The sequence below is a fragment of the Zonotrichia albicollis genome, chromosome 30 (genome assembly GCF_047830755.1).
Source record: "Zonotrichia albicollis isolate bZonAlb1 chromosome 30, bZonAlb1.hap1, whole genome shotgun sequence".
NCBI lineage: Eukaryota > Metazoa > Chordata > Aves > Passeriformes > Passerellidae > Zonotrichia > Zonotrichia albicollis.
Window position 1 is genome coordinate 5,914,742 of NC_133848.1, and position 19,350 is coordinate 5,934,091.

Consider the following 19,350-nt stretch of genomic DNA (forward strand, 5'->3'; position numbering starts at 1 on the left):
GTCAGCATCCCCCAGGTGCCAGCCCAGCACATCCTACTGCCCAAGTGATCTTGTCCTCCCTGCCACATCATATACTTGATAGCAGGGATGGCAACCAGGAATGGGTTCCAGCAACACCCAGATCCCATCTTCTCGTACTCTTTACCCAGGGTCTTCCATGAGACTGGGAACAAAGACTTCTCCTGTTAGGTCTGATATTTATAGGGCAAAGAGCAGAGATGTCTATCTGGCTCGGGCTGATTACAGCCCTGCCTCACCCATTTGGAACATTAAAGGTGTTCCTGGAGCCCTTTCCTGGGTGCCATCCGTGCCCTCCCGGGAGCATCAGCGGCAGGATTTGCAGGAATCTTCACCATGGAAGTGATCAGGTTATCACAGGGGAGCCCACCGGAACCAGATCCCATTTGTGTGCATTCAGTACCAAAGTGTTACACAATGCTGAGATTACAAATTTCTCCTGTCAGGCCCGATCTTCATAGAGCAAAGAGCAGAGATGTCCATCTGGCCCAGGCTGATTCCAGCCCTGCCCCACCCTTTGGACCATTAAAAGTGTTCCTGAAGCCCTGGGTATGATCGCAGCTCTAAAGGAAATGACATGGCAGGAAGGCCAAGATCACTTCGGCAGCGGGATGTGCCGGACTGGCACCTGGGGGATGCTGACTCAGGGAGGGGCAGGGGCCGCACAGCCCTGGTGTCAGCAGCAGCAGCAGCAGCAGCAGCAGGAGGGAGTGTCCCCTGGGCAGATTGGCCAGGCTGGAGCTGAGCAATGCCGGAGCTGCTATAAAAGCCCTGCCTGGGCCAGAGTGCAGCAAGCAGTGCCCTGGCCACCTTCTCCTCCTCGGGAACAAGGGTAAGTGTGCCAGCGCTTCTGCTGGTGGCTCCCTGCTCCAGCCCCGGCCCCTGTGGCTGGGGCGCTGCTGCCCTGGGCTGCTCTCCTGCCATGGCTGCCCTCTCTTGCAGAGCACCCTCGCATCCCACTCCAAGATGTCCTGCTACGCCCTGTGCCCACCCAGGAGCAGCGCTGAGCTGTGCCCAGTGCCCAGGACCAGCGTGGCTGTGCCCCAGCCCATCGCTGAGAGCTGCAATGAGCTGTGCGCCCGCCAGTGCCCCGACTCGTCTGCCTTCATCCAGCCCCCGCCCGTGGTGGTCACCTTCCCCGGCCCCATCCTCAGCTCCTTCCCCCAGCAGGCCGTGGTGGGCTCCTCCGGAGCACCGGCCTTTGGCGGCTCCCTGGGGCTGGGCGGCCTCTACGGCGCCGGCGCCACCCAGGCCTCGGGGGGCCTCTGCACCTTTGGCAGAGCCTACGCTGCTCCCGCCTGCAGCCCTTGCGCCCTGCCCCGCTACAGCAAGAAGCTCTGGGACACCTGCGGGCCCTGCTAGAGCCACCAGCAACAGCCCCAAAGGCCCTGGTGCCGCCTCAGCCCAGCATGGAGAAGCTGAGCTCTGCACAAGCTGCCCTGGCCTCCTGCAGCCCGTGACACCCGGCCTGCCTCCAGCCTGCCCACCCTCCCTCTCCCTGCCTCTCCTGCCCTTCTTGGTACAATAAAGTTTTCCTGCATTCAATTCTTGTCTCTTTGCCTCCTTTTCTGGAGTAATGAAGATCCCTTGGACTGGGGTTGTTCCAAGTGTGGGAGGGGAATTGGTGATGCTAGGGTTGCACCTGTGAATGGAAAATCTAAGAGGACGCGGAAGGTTAAACAGAAGATGCGGTGGGTCACGGAGGTTGAAGTGGAGATTAAATTGAAATCAGTATGGAAGTGGAAGGACACGAAGGAGAATTTTGGGAGCCACAGATGTGAGGAGAGACAGAACTAGGAGAAGGAGAATGAGACACAGGAAAAGAATTAGAGGGAGGAGTAGGAGGAGAAGGAGAAGGAGGAGGAAAAGATGAAGGAGAAGGTGAAGGAGAAGGAGAATAAGAAGGAGAAGGACAAGCACAAGGACAAGGCATTCCGAGCATTCTGCCTGATGACAGATAGATCCTCCAACTTGCTGGCCTTGGGACCAGGAGCTCTTACACACGTGTAGTTCTGTTGGCGAGTGGTGGGGTTGGCGACAAAGCTTGGAGCCACACCTGGGAAAAGGCTGCCAGAACACCTGCCCCTCTGTGCAACCATGGCTCTGCTAAAGGATCTGGGACTGAAGTCAAAGAGAGACTTCACCATTACTCTTCCCTGTACAATAAATTTCCTTGTCATCGAATCCTTCCCCTCTCCCTGCTACATCTTAGTCTCTCATCTTTATATTTGTCCAAATCCGGGTTTCCCATCGTCTCTTTCTTCTTCTCCTTCCTCTTGTCTTTCTTCTTTTCATTCTATTTCCTCTTCTTTTCCTCCTTCTCCTCGTTCTTGTTCTTCTGCCAATCATCCCACTTCACCTTCCCCTTCTCTTTTTCATCCTTCTCCTCCTTCTCCTGCTTCTCCTCCTTCTCCTCCTTCTCCTCCTTCTCCTCCTTTTTCTAACCAAACTTCTTCCCAACATTGGTTATCTTTTGATTCTGACTCCATTTTAGTCCAATTTTCTTGCCCGCATTGCTGTCCTCTGTCCCCATTCATCATGTCCATAACCTTCCCCTCAGTCTTCCACTGACCTGACAATCCCCAACACCATTTCCCCTCCCACTCTTGGAACTCCTCCTGTCCGCACACTTACATGTTTTGGGAAAGGAGGCAAAGAGACAGGAATTGGATGCAGGAAAACTTTATTGTACCAAGAAGGGCAGGAGAGGCAGGGAGAGGGAGGGTGGGCAGGCCGCAGGCAGGCCGGGTGTCACGGGCTGCAGGAGGCCAGGGCAGCTTGTGCAGAGCTCAGCTTCTCCATGCTGGGCTGAGGCGGCACCAGGGCCTTTGGGGCTGTTGCTGGTGGCTCTAGCAGGGCCCGCAGGTGTCCCAGAGCTTCTTGCTGTAGCGGGGCAGGGCGCAAGGGCTGCAGGCGGGAGCAGCGTAGGCTCTGCCAAAGGTGCAGAGGCCCCCCGAGGCCTGGGTGGCGCCGGCGCCGTAGAGGCCGCCCAGCCCCAGGGAGCCGCCAAAGGCCGGTGCTCCGGAGGAGCCCACCACGGCCTGCTGGGGGAAGGAGCTGAGGATGGGGCCGGGGAAGGTGACCACCACGGGCGGGGGCTGGATGAAGGCAGACGAGTCGGGGCACTGGCGGGCGCACAGCTCGTTGCAGCTCTCAGCGATGGGCTGGGGCACAGCCACGCTGGTCCTGGGCACTGGGCACAGGTCAGCGCTGCTCCTGGGTGGGCACAGGTCGTAGCAGGACATCTTGGAATGGGATGTGAGGGTGCTCTGCAAGAGAGGGCAGCCATGGCAGGAGAGCAGCCCAGGGCAGCAGCGCCCCAGCCACAGGGGCCGGGGCTGGAGCAGGGAGCCACCAGCAGAAGCGCTGGCACACTTACCCTTGTTCCCGAGGAGGAGAAGGTGGCCAGGGCACTGCTTGCTGCACTCTGGCCCAGGCAGGGCTTTTATAGCAGCCCCGGCATTGCTCAGCTCCAGCCTGGCCAATCTGCACAGGGGACAAGACACTCCCTCCTGCTGCTGCTGCTGCTGCTGCTGCTGCTGCTGCTGCTGCTGCTGACACCAGGGCTGTGCGGCCCCTGCCCCTCCCTGAGTCAGCATCCCCCAGGTGCCAGCCCAGCACATCCCGCTGCCCAAGTGATCTTGTCCTTCCTGCCACATCATATACTTGATAGCAGGGATGGCAACCAGGAATGGGTTCCAGCAACACCCAGATCCCATCTTCTAGTACTCTTTACCCAGTGTCTTCCATGAGACTGGGAACAAAGACTTCTTCTGTTAGGTCTGATATTTATAGGGCAAAGAGCAGAGATGTCTATCTGGCTCGGGCTGATTACACCCTGCCTCACCCATTTGGAACATTAAAGGTGTTCCTGGAGCCCTTTCCTGGGTGCCATCCGTGCCCTCCCGGGAGCATCAGCGGCAGGATTTGCAGGAATCTTCACCATGGAAGTGATCAGGTTATCACAGGGGAGCCCACCAGAACCAGATCCCATTTGTTTGCATTCAGTACCAAAGTGTTACACAATGATGAGATTACAAATTTCTCCTGTCAGGCCTGATCTTCATAGAGCAAAGAGCAGAGATGTCCATCTGACCCAGGCTGATTCCAGCCCTGCCCCACCCTTTGGACCATTAAAAGTGTTCCTGAAGCCCTGGGTATGATCGCAGCTCTAAAGGAAATGACGTGGCAGGAAGGACAAGATCACTTGGGCAGCGGGATGTGCTGGGCTGGCACCTGGGGGATGCTGACTCAGGGAGGGGCAGGGGCCGCACAGCCCTGGTGTCAGCAACAGCAGCAGCAGCAGCAGCAGCAGCAGCAGCAGGGAGTGTCCCCTGTGCAGATTGGACAGACTGGAGCCGAGCAATCCCCATGGTTGCTATAAAAGCCCTGCCTGGGCCAGAGTGCAGCAAGCAGTGCCCTGGCCACCTTCTCCTCCTCGGGAACAAGGGTAAGTGTGCCAGGTGGCGGCTCTCTGGTGGCTCTCTGGCTCCCTGGCCTTTGGCTCGGGCACTGCCCTGGGCTGCTCTCCTGCCATGGCTGCCCTCTCTTGCAGAGCACCCTCGCATCCCACTCCAAGATGTCCTGCTACGACCTGTGCCCACCCAGGAGCAGCGCTGACCTGTGCCCAGTGCCCAGGACCAGCGTGGCTGTGCCCCAGCCCATCGCTGAGAGCTGCAACGAGCTGTGCGCCCGCCAGTGCCCCGACTCGTCTGCCTTCATCCAGCCCCCGCCCGTGGTGGTCACCTTCCCCGGCCCCATCCTCAGCTCCTTCCCCCAGCAGGCCGTGGTGGGCTCCTCCGGAGCACCGGCCTTTGGCGGCTCCCTGGGGCTGGGCGGCCTCTACGGCGCCGGCGCCACCCAGGCCTCGGGGGGCCTCTGCACCTTTGGCAGAGCCTACGCTGCTCCCGCCTGCAGCCCTTGCGCCCTGCCCCGCTACAGCAAGAAGCTCTGGGACACCTGCGGGCCCTGCTAGAGCCACCAGCAACAGCCCCAAAGGCCCTGGTGCTGCCTCAGCCCAGCATGGAGAAGCTGAGCTCTGCACAAGCTGCCCTGGCCTCCTGCAGCCCGTGACACCCGGCCTGCCTGCGGCCTGCCCACTATGCCCCTTTCAGCCTTTCCTGCCCTTCTTGGTACAATAAAGTTTTCCTGCATTCAATTCCTGTCTCTCTGTGTATTTTTCTGGAATTTTGTTCCCTCATCACCTTGAGGGTTGATTCTGATTCCTCCGTTTTTCACCTGGTCGCATCATACGGTTTTTTCCTCATTGAGAGTTCAGGTGATTTCCGCTTTGTTCATATCGCTTCGTGTTCTACCCCTTGATTTACTCAGGATTACTTCCAATCTATTTTCCTGGATTCACTCTGTCTGTCAGACAGGCAGGGGCATGTTTCCAGTGAAAGGGAAATTGGGTGTGCTCTTTCCCTTGGATTTACAGTTCTGCTTATGTTACAATGGCTCTTGGGTACTTCATGTTTTCAGTGTGTTCGCCCCAGAGCATGTAAAGGTCACAGGGACCTCTGGCACACTCATGATCACAGCCGGAACTGATGTCTCCCGGCTTTGAGGGTACAAAATCCCAACGTGACCTTTGTTTGTCCCTCCTTGGAGGCGCCATCTAGTGCTGCAATTCTATTTATGCACTGTGATTAAATTATTTTAACCATTGAGAGGTCTGAGACTCTGCTTGGAATATGGTCACTGAAACCAATGTTGGCTCAGATGGTTCCACTGCATGAGATCTTCAGTGCCCTGGGCTGGTTAACAACAGGGAGATCGGTCCTAGATTGGACTCAGTGATGTTGTAGGAGTTTTCCTGGTTCCTGGGATGCTGAGGTGGCTCCTGGAAGGTGGCACAGGAAAGTTTCCTTGCCATTGCACCATCTCCTTTCCCCACAGTCAGCAGTTACCCAGCTCTGCCCTGTCCCATGATGGTCACTCCGTTACTGCTGCTCCCAGCAGTTCAGCCACCCCGTTTTTCCAGTCTGAAACTCTGATTCCCTCCTGCTCAGCGCCACTCAGCTTCCTGTTATCAGGGCTCCCAAAGCATGTGCCAATGTCAGCAACGGAGATGAATAATTTAGAGGTTTTTAGGGATCCTTGAGTAATGAATGGGGTGAACTCCCTCCACCCCGTAACTCCTGAGTAGACACTGAGAGAAAGGTCAGCCCTTTGCTGGGTTTGGCAATCAGACATGAGCTCACTCCGAGCAGACATCCAGCCCAAATTAAAGCTGTGTAATCATTGCTCCCTAAGTGCTAATGGCTTTCTTCTGGGGCGTTATCTTGGGCTGAGCACTTGTCTGACACAACAGTTAATTAGGCTGCTCCCTGCCTGGCACGGCCAGGCGGAGAGGATCAGGTGAAATTTGGCAGTCACGGCTCAGGTGTTCGGCTGGGCTCATGATTTATACCCAAGCACCCCTTGGTGGCTGTGGGTGGAAGCAAAGATCAGAAGAGAAACGGAGGGAAAAGCATCGGCGTTTTGGAAAGTTGTTCCAGGAGCTGGATGAGAGGAAAGGAGACAGGAAGGATGAAGAAAGGAGAGAGAGGAGAACATGCCAGGGGAGGGATTTGGAGATGCAGTAGGGGATGTTCAGGTTGGACATGGGAATTTCCTCCTGGAAAGGGCAGTCAGACCTTGGAAGGGGCTCAGGAAGTTTTGGAATTCCCGTCCCTTGAGATGTCCAAGGAACTCCTGGATGTTGGGCTTGGTGACCAGGTGGGGATCCAGCTTGGATGATCTCAGAGCTCTTTTCCAACCTAAACAATTCTGTGGATTTTTTTAGTGAACATATTCTCAAATAAGTGTTTGTTTACCCATAAAAATTAAGTCTTGTTTTGTGAAAATAAAAGCAGCATTCACAGGTACCATGGACGTATTTCGATTTCAATTTATTACTTACAGCCATCTGACAGATCCAGTCCAATACAAGGAAGAATATTGAAATTACCCGTAAAAAATGAGATTTGCTGTTCCTTGACACAGATCAAGATAATTTCTTTTGAGAGAGTCCCGGTGAAGGAAGAGGTAAATCCTCTCTAATGCATCAGTCCATGTTCTTTTTGCCTCACCTGTTGACAGGTTCAGCCAAACCTTCCCCGAGGCAACTTTATCACGGCAGTGATTAACGAAAAAAGAGAACGTAGCGCCTCATCTTTGCTCATCAGATACCTATCTCAAAAATTGTTTCCCTTTGTTCTCCTTCCTCCTATCATTCCTTTTCAGAAAGTGCTTTGGCAGAACTTCAGGCGGTATTTTTTAGCTCTGTCTTTGAAGGCAGTTGGATGATTCCTAATACATTGCCTGGAAGATGTTAAATCAAAAGGAATTCCAGCACTAAATTAACAACTTAAAAAAAAAAAACTATGGAATATTCTGGGTTGGAAGGGCCACACGGGAATTGAGTCCAACTCCTGGCCCTGCACAGGCACCCCAGGAATCCCACCCTGTGCCTGAGACCACTGTCCTTGAGCTCTGGCAGCCTTGGGGACATGACATTTCCCTATCCCAGCACCAAACTGGATGGAAAAAGTTGGAATAACTACTGGAACTCTGACAAGTGGAATAATCAGTGTGAGGCAGAGAAGACTCTCAGCTGCAAGTCTGACCTGAAGAATCTCAGTCTGGCTCTGACAGGGAGGAATCCCACTCTGGAAAACTTGAATTTTCAGAAAACACAAAGACAGGTGTTGGATGCAGGATTTTTTATTGCAAGGGCAGGGAAGATGGCATTGGACAAGGACACGGGAGGCAAAGACAAGCAGGTTGTTCCTCACTAGGGCTGCTCCCTCAGCCTTGTGGCAGGAGGCAGCAGTCTCAGGGAGAAGCCAGCGGATGGTGGAGCCGCACATTTGGCCAGTGGAAGGGGCGGGGAAGAGGAGACCGAACAATGGAAGGAGGAAACAAAAGGAAGAATTTCTAGAGGACTTCTGTCTCCATGGTCTGAAGTGAAGTTCTGATGCTCTGCCCCATCCTCAGGAGCTCAGGTGAGGATCCACTGGTGTTGTTTGCTGAGCTGAGGGATTTTTCCTTCGGGTTTAGCAGGAGCCGCAGCTGCCACGGCGGTAGCGGCCGAAGCGGGAGGACCGAGAGCCGCAGGAGCCAAAGGATCTCCCAAAGCCATACAGACCCCGGTAACCCAGGGAGGAGCCCCCACAGGACCCCAGACCCCCAAAGCCCAGCGAGGAACCTCCATAGCCCCACAGACCCCCATAGCTCCCAGAGCCGAATCCTCCATAGCCCCCAGAGCCAAATCCCCCATAACCCCCAGAGCCAAATCCCCCAAAGGCCCCGGAGGCCCCAGAGGCGGCGAGGACGGGAGCTCCAGCAGATCCCACCACGGAATCCTGCGGGAAGGAGCTGAGGATGGGGCCGGGGAAGGTGACCACCACGGCGGGAGGCTGGATCACGGTGGTGGAGTCGGGGCACTGGCGGACACACGGCTCGTTCCCGCTGTCAGCCAGGGGCTGGGGCCGGAGGACGCCGCCGGCACCGATGAGGCCGGAGCCACCGAAGAGGCCGGAGCCACCCATAAGGCCGGAGCCACCCATGAGGCCGGAGCAACCAATGAGGCCGGAGCCACCCATGGAGCACAGGTCGTAGCAGGACATCTTGCAGGGGTGGAGGTTGATCTGCAAGAGTTGATTGGAGCAATTACAAGATGTTATTTACAAAGAGAAAAATACTCTGGAGCTGGCTGCTTTTCCCCAGGCAGGAGAGCTTTGAAGCGCTGGAATTTCCCCATGTCTCTTAAAGATGAAAATTGGATAAGAACAATTATTTGTTCTTAAACTGTAAGAACAAAAATGATTTGCTGGGGCACTTTGGTGAGTCAGGGGATCAACAAGGAGTGGGACTCTGCTCCAGGAGTAGAGTGTGTTGTTGTTATTCAGGATTTCATGACTCCGGCTCCTCATTCCCACTGATCTCCTTTGTGCTGATCCTTGTCTAAACAGGGATTATAACTCATTGTCGGTTCAGATTTGCTCAGTAGCTTCTTGGATGAGACCATTACAAGGGAATTGCAAAGATGATTGTCCCAAATTTCCAAACATTGAATCAGGGCTTTGAGGTCCCTACAATGAGCTCAACACCCCAGAATTTTGATTTTGGGCCACAAACTCTTGAAAACTTCTCACACCAAACCATTTGCCCTCATTAACTTGGGGAAATCCAGTGCTCCACATTTCAGCTGTTTAAGTTCCCTCCAAGATCCCTTTTAATCTTAAATAAATCTAATACAGAGCGTTTTAAGCAGTTCTCAGTTCTTCTCTTTGTCCTACTCCAAGCCAGTCTCTTGGGGTGTTCATGCCCATTTATCTTGAATTAAAAGCATTTCACTTGATTTGGAATAGAACAAACTGCATCTAATGGCAGGTTTGCCTCTAAACTCAACATTTCCCTGTGAAACAGGAAGATTTAAACTTTCCAAATAATTTCCAGTTGCCCATTTAACCAAACAGAGGACAGGAAAAAACATTGAACCTTTCACATTATGGATACAACTGGTGTAGGCAACCCAACATCCAAGGGAATTTTGTAATAAGAAATTTTCGGTTTGGTTTGGAACAGAACTCCAGCCTCGAAAGCAGAGAGCAGCCTTCCGTAAAGGTTTTGCAAGGTTTATCTCTTCACCTAAAATTTTGCCTATGAGTTCCCAATGGAAGAGAGCACCCCGGCTGGATTGTAGAGCCAAGAGAGATTCCAAAAGCAGCAAAGAGCAATTCCAGAAGCAGCAAAGAGCAGCTCCAGACTTACCAAGTCGTTGAGAAGAACGAGTGAAGGGAAGATGTTTGGGAGAACCCCAGGTGGAGACGGCTTTTATACAGTTCAGACTTGCCTCAGGGCTCACAGCAGCTCATTAGTTGACACAGAACATTTCTTTGTATTGATTGCTCTTCAAAGTGATGAAATTGCCACTCTTTGTGTTGATTCTTGATTTCAAATGGCGCCTCACGTCACGCGAGGTCCTTTGATCCGGAACTCTGATGGGTGGAATTGGTGCATCTTTCATCCTAAAACATGATTCATGAATTCGTGGCAGTTTTCTGGGGTGACACCGTGTACTGAGATATTTACACGCAAATATTTTTGTCCTGTCTTATAAGACAATTATGCTCAGACATTTACAAAAATAATGAAACTCTTAGAATGGTTTGGGGACACAAATATCCAGAAAAGTCTTATGTTTTTTCCAACCCTTAAGCCACAATTTAAACCTGAGTTTAGTTCTGAAGGGAGAGATATTTATGATTTTAAGGATTAGAGTGGAAAACTCAAAATAATCAGAGAGTACATTGAAATAATAATCAAATTTATGTTTTATCTAGATGGTTCCAACTCTGGAAGTGTTCAAGGCTGGTTTGGATCAACCTGGGACAGTCAAAGCTGTCCCTGTCCATGACAGGGGTTGGAACAAGAGGGTCTTTGAGGTCCCTGCTAATTTTAAACCATTCCATGATTCTATATTGGAGAAATCCCAAATTTAGCTGTAGTGGAAATAAAATCCTTTTGTTTTCAGAGAGGATCTTGCAGCTAATGCCATCCTTGTTGTGTCTTTCAGCACAGAGCAATTACAATGTGAGAATCTGCTGGGAAAAGCAAATGTTGGATTTGCTGAGGTTTCTCTCTCTGTTTGCACCATGATCTTCCTACTCTATCATTATCATCGTTATCATAATCACCCACATGGTTATCTTCACACCACATATTATTTGTAAATTATGAGCTTTTTCAAATCTGAAGATACACATGAGGAGTTCCTGAGCCATTATCCTGGAAAAAAAAATTCACGTTGAAGTTTTACAAGAACATTCCAAGGGATTTTCAAGCACCTCTTGAACATCCATTACTGACTTATTCCTACTCTTTCAGAGTTATATAAAATCTGTGCCTGAGTGTAAACACCCCACAATTATAAGATTATCTCATTAAATTGCATAAATTTAGGCCACTTGGGTTTCTCCCATAATCAGCTCTTGGTTTATAAAATTGCCCTTCCTGTCTTTGACCTTAAGAATAAAATATATTTTTCTTTATTTAATACACAGAATGTTGTGTCTCTAACATGTAAAAATAAGAGGAGAAAGCATGAGAAAGGAAAGGAAAGCTTGATAAAACAACTCAAAAAACTCAATTTCCATGGAATTGTGGCTGCCAGGTGAAATATTTATCTGTTTCCAGGGATTGAAAGAGAGCAAGAGGAGAGTTTACAAAGGAACATGGGGAGAGACTTCTTCTGAGGGCTGAATTGGCAGGAAAAGAGGGATTGGATTCAAACTGACAGAGAGGAGGTTTAGATAGAATATCGGGCAGGAATTGCTCCCTGTGAGGGTGGGGAGACCCTGGCACAGGATATTCCAGGGATTCCCCATCTCTGGAAGTGTCCAAAGCCTGGATGGACGAGGCTTGGAGCACCCTGGTCTATGGAAGGTGCCCCTGGATGATCTTTAAAGCCTTTTTTACCCAAACCATTCCATGATAGCATTTTATGGCATAAAATCCATTCAAAGGTGCTCCCGACTGTTGTGTTTGCCTTGCCTTGAGTGGGTGGAGGGAGAAATGCTGAGCCTACAGAACCAAAGTTTTTCCCTTTGTTCTTTGTCCCCAGTCCTCATTTGAGTCCCTAAACGAAGCTCCATTGTCTCTGCGTCTCCTGTTGATCTCACTCAGGGACCTTTGCCTGGACAAAACCATGAGTGTCCTTCAATCACCCTAATTATGAGGGACTCATAAATAAATCAAGTCAGCTTTATTTCCTCCCCTAACGCTAAGGAAAGCAATGGGATCATAAAAAATAATTCACCACATAAAGCCTGGAGACAATAGAGGTCTGGGGTGGAATGTGCAGCTCACGCTATGTGTGGGTTTGGAGCGCACCAGCAATAAGCAAAGATAATTTCAGCACTTTGGGGAATTATGTGGCCTGCAATTTGGGGTTGGGACCTAATTATGAGCTGGCGCATCAGGTGCCCAGTGCCCTGTGGGCAAGCAGGGAGCTCTATAAAAGGCGTCTGCACCAGGTCCTTCCATCCACTTCTCTCACCTGTTCTGCCTTCGTGAACCAGGTAAGACATTTTTGTCTCGAACTTCCCTAAACTGAGCTTCCAGTCAAGAAATCTGGTTGGGGTCAGGCTGCTGCTGCTCTGTAGGATATCTGGTGCCTAATTTCTCATTTATCTCTATGTCTTTTAAGAGAGAGATTCACTGAGTGGTGCTGAGCGCCAAACTTGTATTATTTACTACACCAAATGGTTCTTTGTCTGTATTTTAGGAGATGAATAACCTGTATATGTGGCTACATTTGGTAGCCACAGAACTCAGTGTTTTGCTGAGTTTGTAACAGGAAAGATAAAATCTGAGTAGAAATCATCAGCTAAGAGTAATGTAATGCTGATGAAATTATCTGGTTTGGAAATTCAAAGATACAACTGAGGAGTACAGACTGTGTTGCAGTGAAGTCAAGAGTCGCTTGGAGAGCACAGCCATAGGAAAAACAAGAAGAGGAAACGCATTTACTTCCCAGATTTATTACTGATACCATTAGGACTGCTTCAGCACAGCCTGAAGTTTGCTATTCCTTTAAAATTAATACAAATTAACACTTTCCACAGATTAACCTCCATCCCTACAAGATGTCCTGCTACGACCTGTGCTCCATGGGTGGCTCTGGCCTCATTGGTTGCTCTGGCCTCTCCGGTGGCTCCGGCCTCTCCGGTGGCTCCGGCCTCTTTGGTGGCTCCGGCCTCATCGGTGCCGGCGGCGTCCTCCGGCCCCAGCCCCTGGCTGACAGCGGGAACGAGCCGTGCGTCCGCCAGTGCCCCGACTCCACCACCGTGATCCAGCCTCCCGCCGTGGTGGTCACCTTCCCCGGCCCCATCCTCAGCTCCTTCCCGCAGGATTCCGTGGTGGGATCTGCTGGAGCTCCCGTCCTCGCCGCCTCTGGGGCCTCCGGGGCCTTTGGGGGATTTGGCTCTGGGGGTTATGGGGGATTTGGCTCTGGGGGCTATGGAGGATTCGGCTCTGGGGGCTATGGGGGTCTGTGGGGCTATGGAGGCTCCTCGCTGGGCTTTGGGGGTCTGGGGTCCTGTGGGGGCTCCTCCCTGGGTTACCGGGGTCTGTATGGCTTTGGGAGATCCTTTGGCTCCTGCGGCTCTCGGTCCTCCCGCTTCGGCCGCTACCGCCGTGGCAGCTGCGGCTCCTGCTAAACCCAAAGGAAGAATCCCAAGAGAGGTCTCGCCAACAGACGAAATGTGATGGTTTCACAGCCAAAGAGCTTGGAACTACTGCTGCTCCATCTCAACACCACGGAGATTTGTAGCTGTTCAGCCTCTTTTGGATTTCTGCTCTTTCAGCTTCTGCCTTAATGCTTCTCCCGCCCCATTTCTATGTTGTCTGGGGTAAATAGGGAACAAAAGGGCTCAAAGTGGGTCCTGTTTGTTCACATCAACATCTGGGATTTGGAAGAGAACCCCGGATCAGCCACATGTGAATGTGCCTTTGGCTGGAGAAGAGCTTCCTGCTTCTTGGAGACTCTGCAAATGCATTGCTTTGCTTGCTTTCAATAAAACTTTATTGAATCAAAGTTGCCATGTTCTGGTGGTCTTTTTTCCTGTTCTCACCATTGCTATTTGCCTTTGGAGAAGCCTCAGCTGTGCAGGTGTCAGTAATAACCTAAAATATCCTGGAATCATGGAATGTTTGGTGTAAGAGCTGAAAAGAGGAATGGGGGGACTCCAGGCAGCTCTCCAAAATGCAGTTTATTCCATCCAAGACATTTCAGCAGTCCAGGGTTGTGGATGACAGAGCCTGTGCCTACAGCTGTCAGCTCCAGGCCTGGAGACCCTTAGTTTTGGTTACAATGCATTATATATTTTATAGTGAATTAGTTTTGGCTACATTGCATTATATATTTTTCTTTGCTGAGCATCTTAATACAGTAGAACCAATCTATGCCTTAACTTTTATCTACAGCCTATCATAGCTGCTATAATTACCATATTAATGTTACTGATCTCCAATCACTAAAAGTTAGTACATTACAGTTTAAGCTAGAAGTTGTTTTTCGGTTTTCTTGCAGTGGAAAATTCTGAGACCTTTTTTCTACTTACAACCTCTGCTGACTTGTTTGTCTCTGCTATCTTTCTGCTTGGTAAAAACCTCTTGTTTGGAGTGGGTTTATCCTTTGTTCTAAGTCATAAAATCCCCTTCTAACTCACACACCCTTTGCCTTCTCAGTTATCCAGTAAGACTGGCTCAGCAATTCTTTTTTGTCTATATCAAAACTTGCTTCCATCTCCATTCCTTCTTCAGATTCTACATTTAAAAATCTTTCTGCTCAGCACACATATCTGTGAGGCGCTCTTGTCAAATTTTCACCCTTCCCCAACAGTTTGGGTTGGGAGGGATCTTAAAGCTCATCTCATTCCACACCCTGCCACAGGCAGGGACACCTCCCACTGGCCCAGGTGGCTCAGAGTTCATCCAACCTGTCCCTAAACCATGGAGATAAATGTCCTGCCCAAAAAAACAGGGAAAATTAAATTTCCGTATGAATTTCTTCCAGGTAAAGCTTTCATCTCTTTGAGCTACATGTTCTGACTCAAATATTTCCTCAAATACTTAAATTCTGTCCTCAGGAACAACCTCGGCAAAAAGTTAAATCAATTTCCTGACAAATCTTTAAAAAAAGTTTTCTGGGCCACAGAGTGGAGCTTTGAAATCTGAAATTTTTCTGAATAATCATGAAATGTAAGGTGTTGGATGACTTTTGACAGAAAAACAGCTCCTTCAAGGGTTCATTCACACCACCAAGAAAAGTTGGAGCAGAGAGAACATAGAAAAATGGTACCTGGAAAAATTAAAACATAGAAAATGCCTTAACCTGTGAGCAAATCCACCCTTCTTCTTGCTTGGGTGAGATTCCACCTTCCAGGATCTACAGGGAAGCTGGAGAGGGACTTCTCGTTGGGAACTGGAGTAACAGGACAAGAGAGAATGGATCCAAACTGACAGAGGGCAAATTTGGGGTGGATATTGGGAAGAAATCTTTCCTTGTGAGGGTGGATAGGCCCTGGCACAGGTTTTCCTGGGAATCTCTGGTTGCCCCTTCCCTGGAAGTGTCCAATGCCAGGCTGGAGCAACCTGGTCTAGCAGGAGGTGTCCCTGCCCATGGTGGGGGGTGGAAGGAGAAGATCTTTGGGGTCCTTTCAATCCAACCCCTTCCATGAGTCCATGACTCTGTAATGTCATCATTCCTGCTCCCAAAATCTGCATCAAGGAACAGTGACTGACTTCACTCCCAGCTAAGACATTCCCGGTGGTTTTGAAGTCTTAACCTCAGCCTATTGTAAGGATCTGTATTTCCCCACACCCTGTACAGAGAGAAGTGTGGCAAACCCACAGCCAGAGAAATTGAAACTAAAAATTCTTGTGGTTTTTTTTTTTGCAGAACAGAATCACTTTAATGAGAAAAAAGCGTTCACAGAAAAACATTGCAGAGTATGAAGAACATCAGATCACAGACAACTCCTTCCGGGGTTGCTCTTTTCCAGTCGGACAGTGAAGTTGCATTTTAGAAGAAGCTAAACTATTTTTTCATCCCACATATTACGCACACACAGTCAAGAAAAAAGCCCAGAAGAAAACAAGTAGAAGGTGAACGAATCAAGGAGGAGTTGTGTGCTTCCAGCTCCACTTGAGTGGGGTGGCCATGGTCGCAACACCTCCTCTGGGGCCAGGATTGTATCTCTCCGTTTTTGGCGATTCCTTACTTGGGGATGTTTCCGTAGGGTTTAGCAGGAGCCCCAGTAGCCGCGACCGTAGCGGCCGTACCAGGAGGAGTAGGGGCTGCAATAGCCAGAGCCAAAGAGTCTGCCAGAGCCATACAGACCCCGGTAGCCCCCACAGGACCCCAGACCCCCATAGCCCCACAGACCCCCATAGCCCAGGGATCCATAACCCCCATATCCATACAGACCCCCATAGCCCAGAGAGCCGTAACCCCCATATCCATAGAGACCCCCATAGCCCAGGGATCCATAACCCCCATAGCCCAGGGAGGTGCCAGAGGCGGCGAGGACGGGAGCTCCAGCAGATCCCACCACGGAATCCTGCGGGAAGGAGCTGAGGATGGGGCCGGGGAAGGTGACCACCACGGCGGGAGGCTGGATCACGGTGGTGGAGTCGGGGCACTGGCGGACGCACGGCTCGTTCCCGCTGTCAGCCAGGGGCTGGGGCCGGAGGGCGCCGCAGGCAGCGGAGGGGTACAGGTCGTAGCAGGACATCTTGTAGGGGTTGGAGGTCAACACAGGCTGAAAAAGAAGGCAAGGAGTTCAAAATTAGGAAATTTAAATTAAAATAACAAGTAGAGTGTTCTGAGTACTTTGCAATCGCAGCGCTCTCTTTTCTTCAGAAAGCATTTTCAAAATTTTTTCACAATTTTTCAAAAATTTTCTAAAGGGTGTCCACTCACAAGAGCAAGTGGGAAATGTCCTAAGAACCTTGCCCCTTGTAACATCCTGCAGAAAACTATGAATGATTTCTCCACATTAAACTGAAATCTGGGAAGCAAAAGCAGCGAGAGCAAAGTGACTTTGTCCAAGGACATTGGATGAGTCATTAGGAAAACTCAGATTTGGGTTCAGCAGGTTTGCATGAGATGGAGCTTATAGAGAACTTAATTACAGTAGCTTCATCTCTTCCCACTCATCCCAATTTTGCTGAGAGTCAAGGGAACAACAGATTATAGGATTGTGAGCGCCCGGCTTTCCCAGAAAGGCATTTGACAAGGCAATAAAGAACAAATCTCCAAGGATGTTCTTTAAATCCTTAACAGAGTTCTGAGGAGGAACTTGAAAGCAAGAAGGTGAAGGAGAGCCTGAGGATTTGTGTCAGCAAGACACAAATTGTCTTTATCACCAGTGAACGGCTGCAGGGGTGGCACCCTCGTCAAACCCTGAACCTTTTATGCAAATGTTGAGATGGGTTAAACGTATCAAAATGAGGATCAGAGAATCACAGGCTTCCTCAAGCTGGAAGTGACTCAAAAGGCTCAAATCCAACTCTCAGCTCTTTGCAGGGTTATTTAGAGCTAAACAGAGAACCTTGGAATTGCCTGGTTTGGAAGAGACCCTTAAGATCATCCAGTCTCAGCCCCTCCATGGGCAGGGACAGCTCCCACTATTCCAGGTTGCTCCAAGCCTTGTCCCAACTGACTCTCGACACTCCCAGGGCTGGAGAATCCTTGGAATATCCAGCATGGGGGCCTCCCCACCTTCACAGGGAAATATTTCTTCCCAATATCCAACCTAAATTTCCCCTCTCGGTCTGACCCCATTTCCTGTGTCCTGTCCCTGCTGCTCCTGAGGGAAGTCCCTCTCCAGCTTTTCTGGAACCCCTGCAGATCCTGAGGTCTCCACACAACCTCCTCTCCTCCTGGCTGAACATTCCCAGCTCTCCCAGCTTGGCTCTATAGGGAAGGAGATCCAGCCACCTCAGTTGACCCAGAGCACTGTCCTGTTGCCCCAAGGTCTGGAGTTCCTGACACCAAGAACTCTACACACCAAAAAGACAGAAAGGTCCTTGATCTTTCCCAAGTCCATGCAGATTCACCCAACAGAAAGGATGTTGGACATCAACTGGAGTTGAAACCAACAATAAAAAATACACCAAGAGCAACAGAGAAGATTCAGACTTACCCAAGTCTCCAAGAAGTCAAGGGAAGCGTTTGGAGGAGCGAGGAGAGAGAGGAGCTTTTATATCAGCTGGAGGCACCAGATCAGCATCTCTTGCCCGCCCCAATTTCAAATTCATGCAACCATCAGGATGACGAAATTGTTGGGTTCATTATTGGCTTTTATGAGGCCTTCCAAATTTGTTTGTAATAATGATCTAAGCATCACCTGAGATTATAGAGAATTCTTTCATCTTGTGACGAACTGGGGGGAGATTAACACCCCGCATTATTCCTGTCACTTCCTTGGAATTACATCAGGAATCACCAGCTCCTCTTGGTATGAACTGAATACCTGGAGAGTGGCTCATGGGTTCATCGGAATCACAAATTCCACCAGAATTTAGTTCTAAGCAGGAAAAACAGTGAAATCCTTAATTTTGGCCACGTCCACAGAGTTCTGTGGAGGAGACCGAGAGGAACCTTTGTTCTCCTGATGCTTGTTTGGGTTTGGGAGATAAACATGGAATGAATTCATGAAGTTAATGAAAACCACAAAGGGATTGGAGGTCCTGAAGAGACTTTTCCCAAGTGTTGAGGGTCCGATGTTTTCTGGACAAAGGTGGCACCTGAGAGCATTGAATGGGCCTGAGAAAACATGGGATTTTTTAGGAAAAAATGCATCCTCTGGTGCAAAAGTCAAAATGTGACGCAATGCTTTGAATTATTGCCTTGTGTTCTTAGGAATTCATGAGCTTCTATGATACACAAGTCATAAATCCCAAAAAGGGCTGAGCTGGAAATTTCTGGGGTGAAGGAACAATCAGGAATTTGGAACGTGCGACACAAAGGCTCCTTCTTGCCTCGTTTATGGGTGGGCCATTTTAATATTGCAGACTCCACGCCAGAGGTGATCCCTAAATGTTGAGGTGGGGTTCTCAGCCTTTGGGGGACAGGGGCTTTTGAACAATAATATTTTCAAGCTTCCAGGGAGCAAGTCCATGCAAATCCTATTGATGATCCAGTAGATTAAAGGCACAGAGCTGGATTTAGGCGCCTCACAATTATGAAATTACATCACATTCAAACATCTCAGTCAAGATATTTGTGTCCTTGGTATCATCAGTTCAAGGGCAAATACTGGAGGTTTATGCCCCTTCAGGTTTTTTCCCAATTAAAAAGAATTTGAAATAAAAAATTCTGAATAAAGCCCAGAAATTCATGAACCATATTTTATTCAAAAACAATTCCAAGGATGGGGCAACCACAGGCTCTGGTCCCAGGGAACAAGGAACAGGAAAACATGGAATGACCTTGGGTCAGTAACAGCTTGGATTTGATGGTCTTGGAGGTCATTTCCAACCCAAATAATTCCAAGATTCTGTAACAAAAACCTTTTAAGGACCACAGGATGATTTCCATGCCTTCCTTTGAGTTCCATATTGTTCTCGCATTAAGCAGAGAGTAATAATAATAAAAATTACCACCCCAAAGTTGCTCTAAATCATTTTTTCTCCAGGTATTTTGTTTTTTTAATGGAAAAAAAACTCCGCGCATGAGGTGACCCCAAGCGAGCAGACAGGTTTTGCCATTCAACAATGGAGAAGCTCTGGAAGAGCGTTGGGATAATTCCTGCTGTAACGCCAGGGCTGTGAATG

At 49.9% G+C, this 19,350-nt stretch overlaps 1 protein-coding gene and 3 pseudogenes across 1 annotated transcript; 2 read left to right on the forward strand and 2 right to left on the reverse strand.

Annotated features, from left to right (window-relative positions):
• The first annotated feature begins 100 nt into the window (after positions 1–100).
• On the forward strand, positions 101–1,380 carry LOC141725660 (feather keratin-like; annotated as a pseudogene).
• Positions 1,381–2,867: 1,487 nt separating this feature from the next.
• On the reverse strand, positions 2,868–4,391 carry LOC141725661 (feather keratin-like; annotated as a pseudogene).
• On the forward strand, positions 4,390–4,993 carry LOC141725662 (feather keratin-like; annotated as a pseudogene).
• Positions 4,994–15,549: 10,556 nt separating this feature from the next.
• LOC141725570 (scale keratin-like) lies at positions 15,550–16,304 on the reverse strand. The gene has a single exon (XM_074529464.1). The coding sequence runs from the start codon at positions 16,302–16,304 to the stop codon at positions 15,813–15,815; it is 492 nt and encodes a 163-aa protein (XP_074385565.1). The 3' UTR covers positions 15,550–15,812.
• Positions 16,305–19,350: the final 3,046 nt, after the last annotated feature.

What these genes read in the sequence shown, in the direction of transcription:
- LOC141725570 (XM_074529464.1), bottom strand. Translation starts at nt 16,304, where the DNA reads ATGTCCTGCTACGACCTGTACCCCTCCGCTGCCTGCGGCGCCCTCCGG.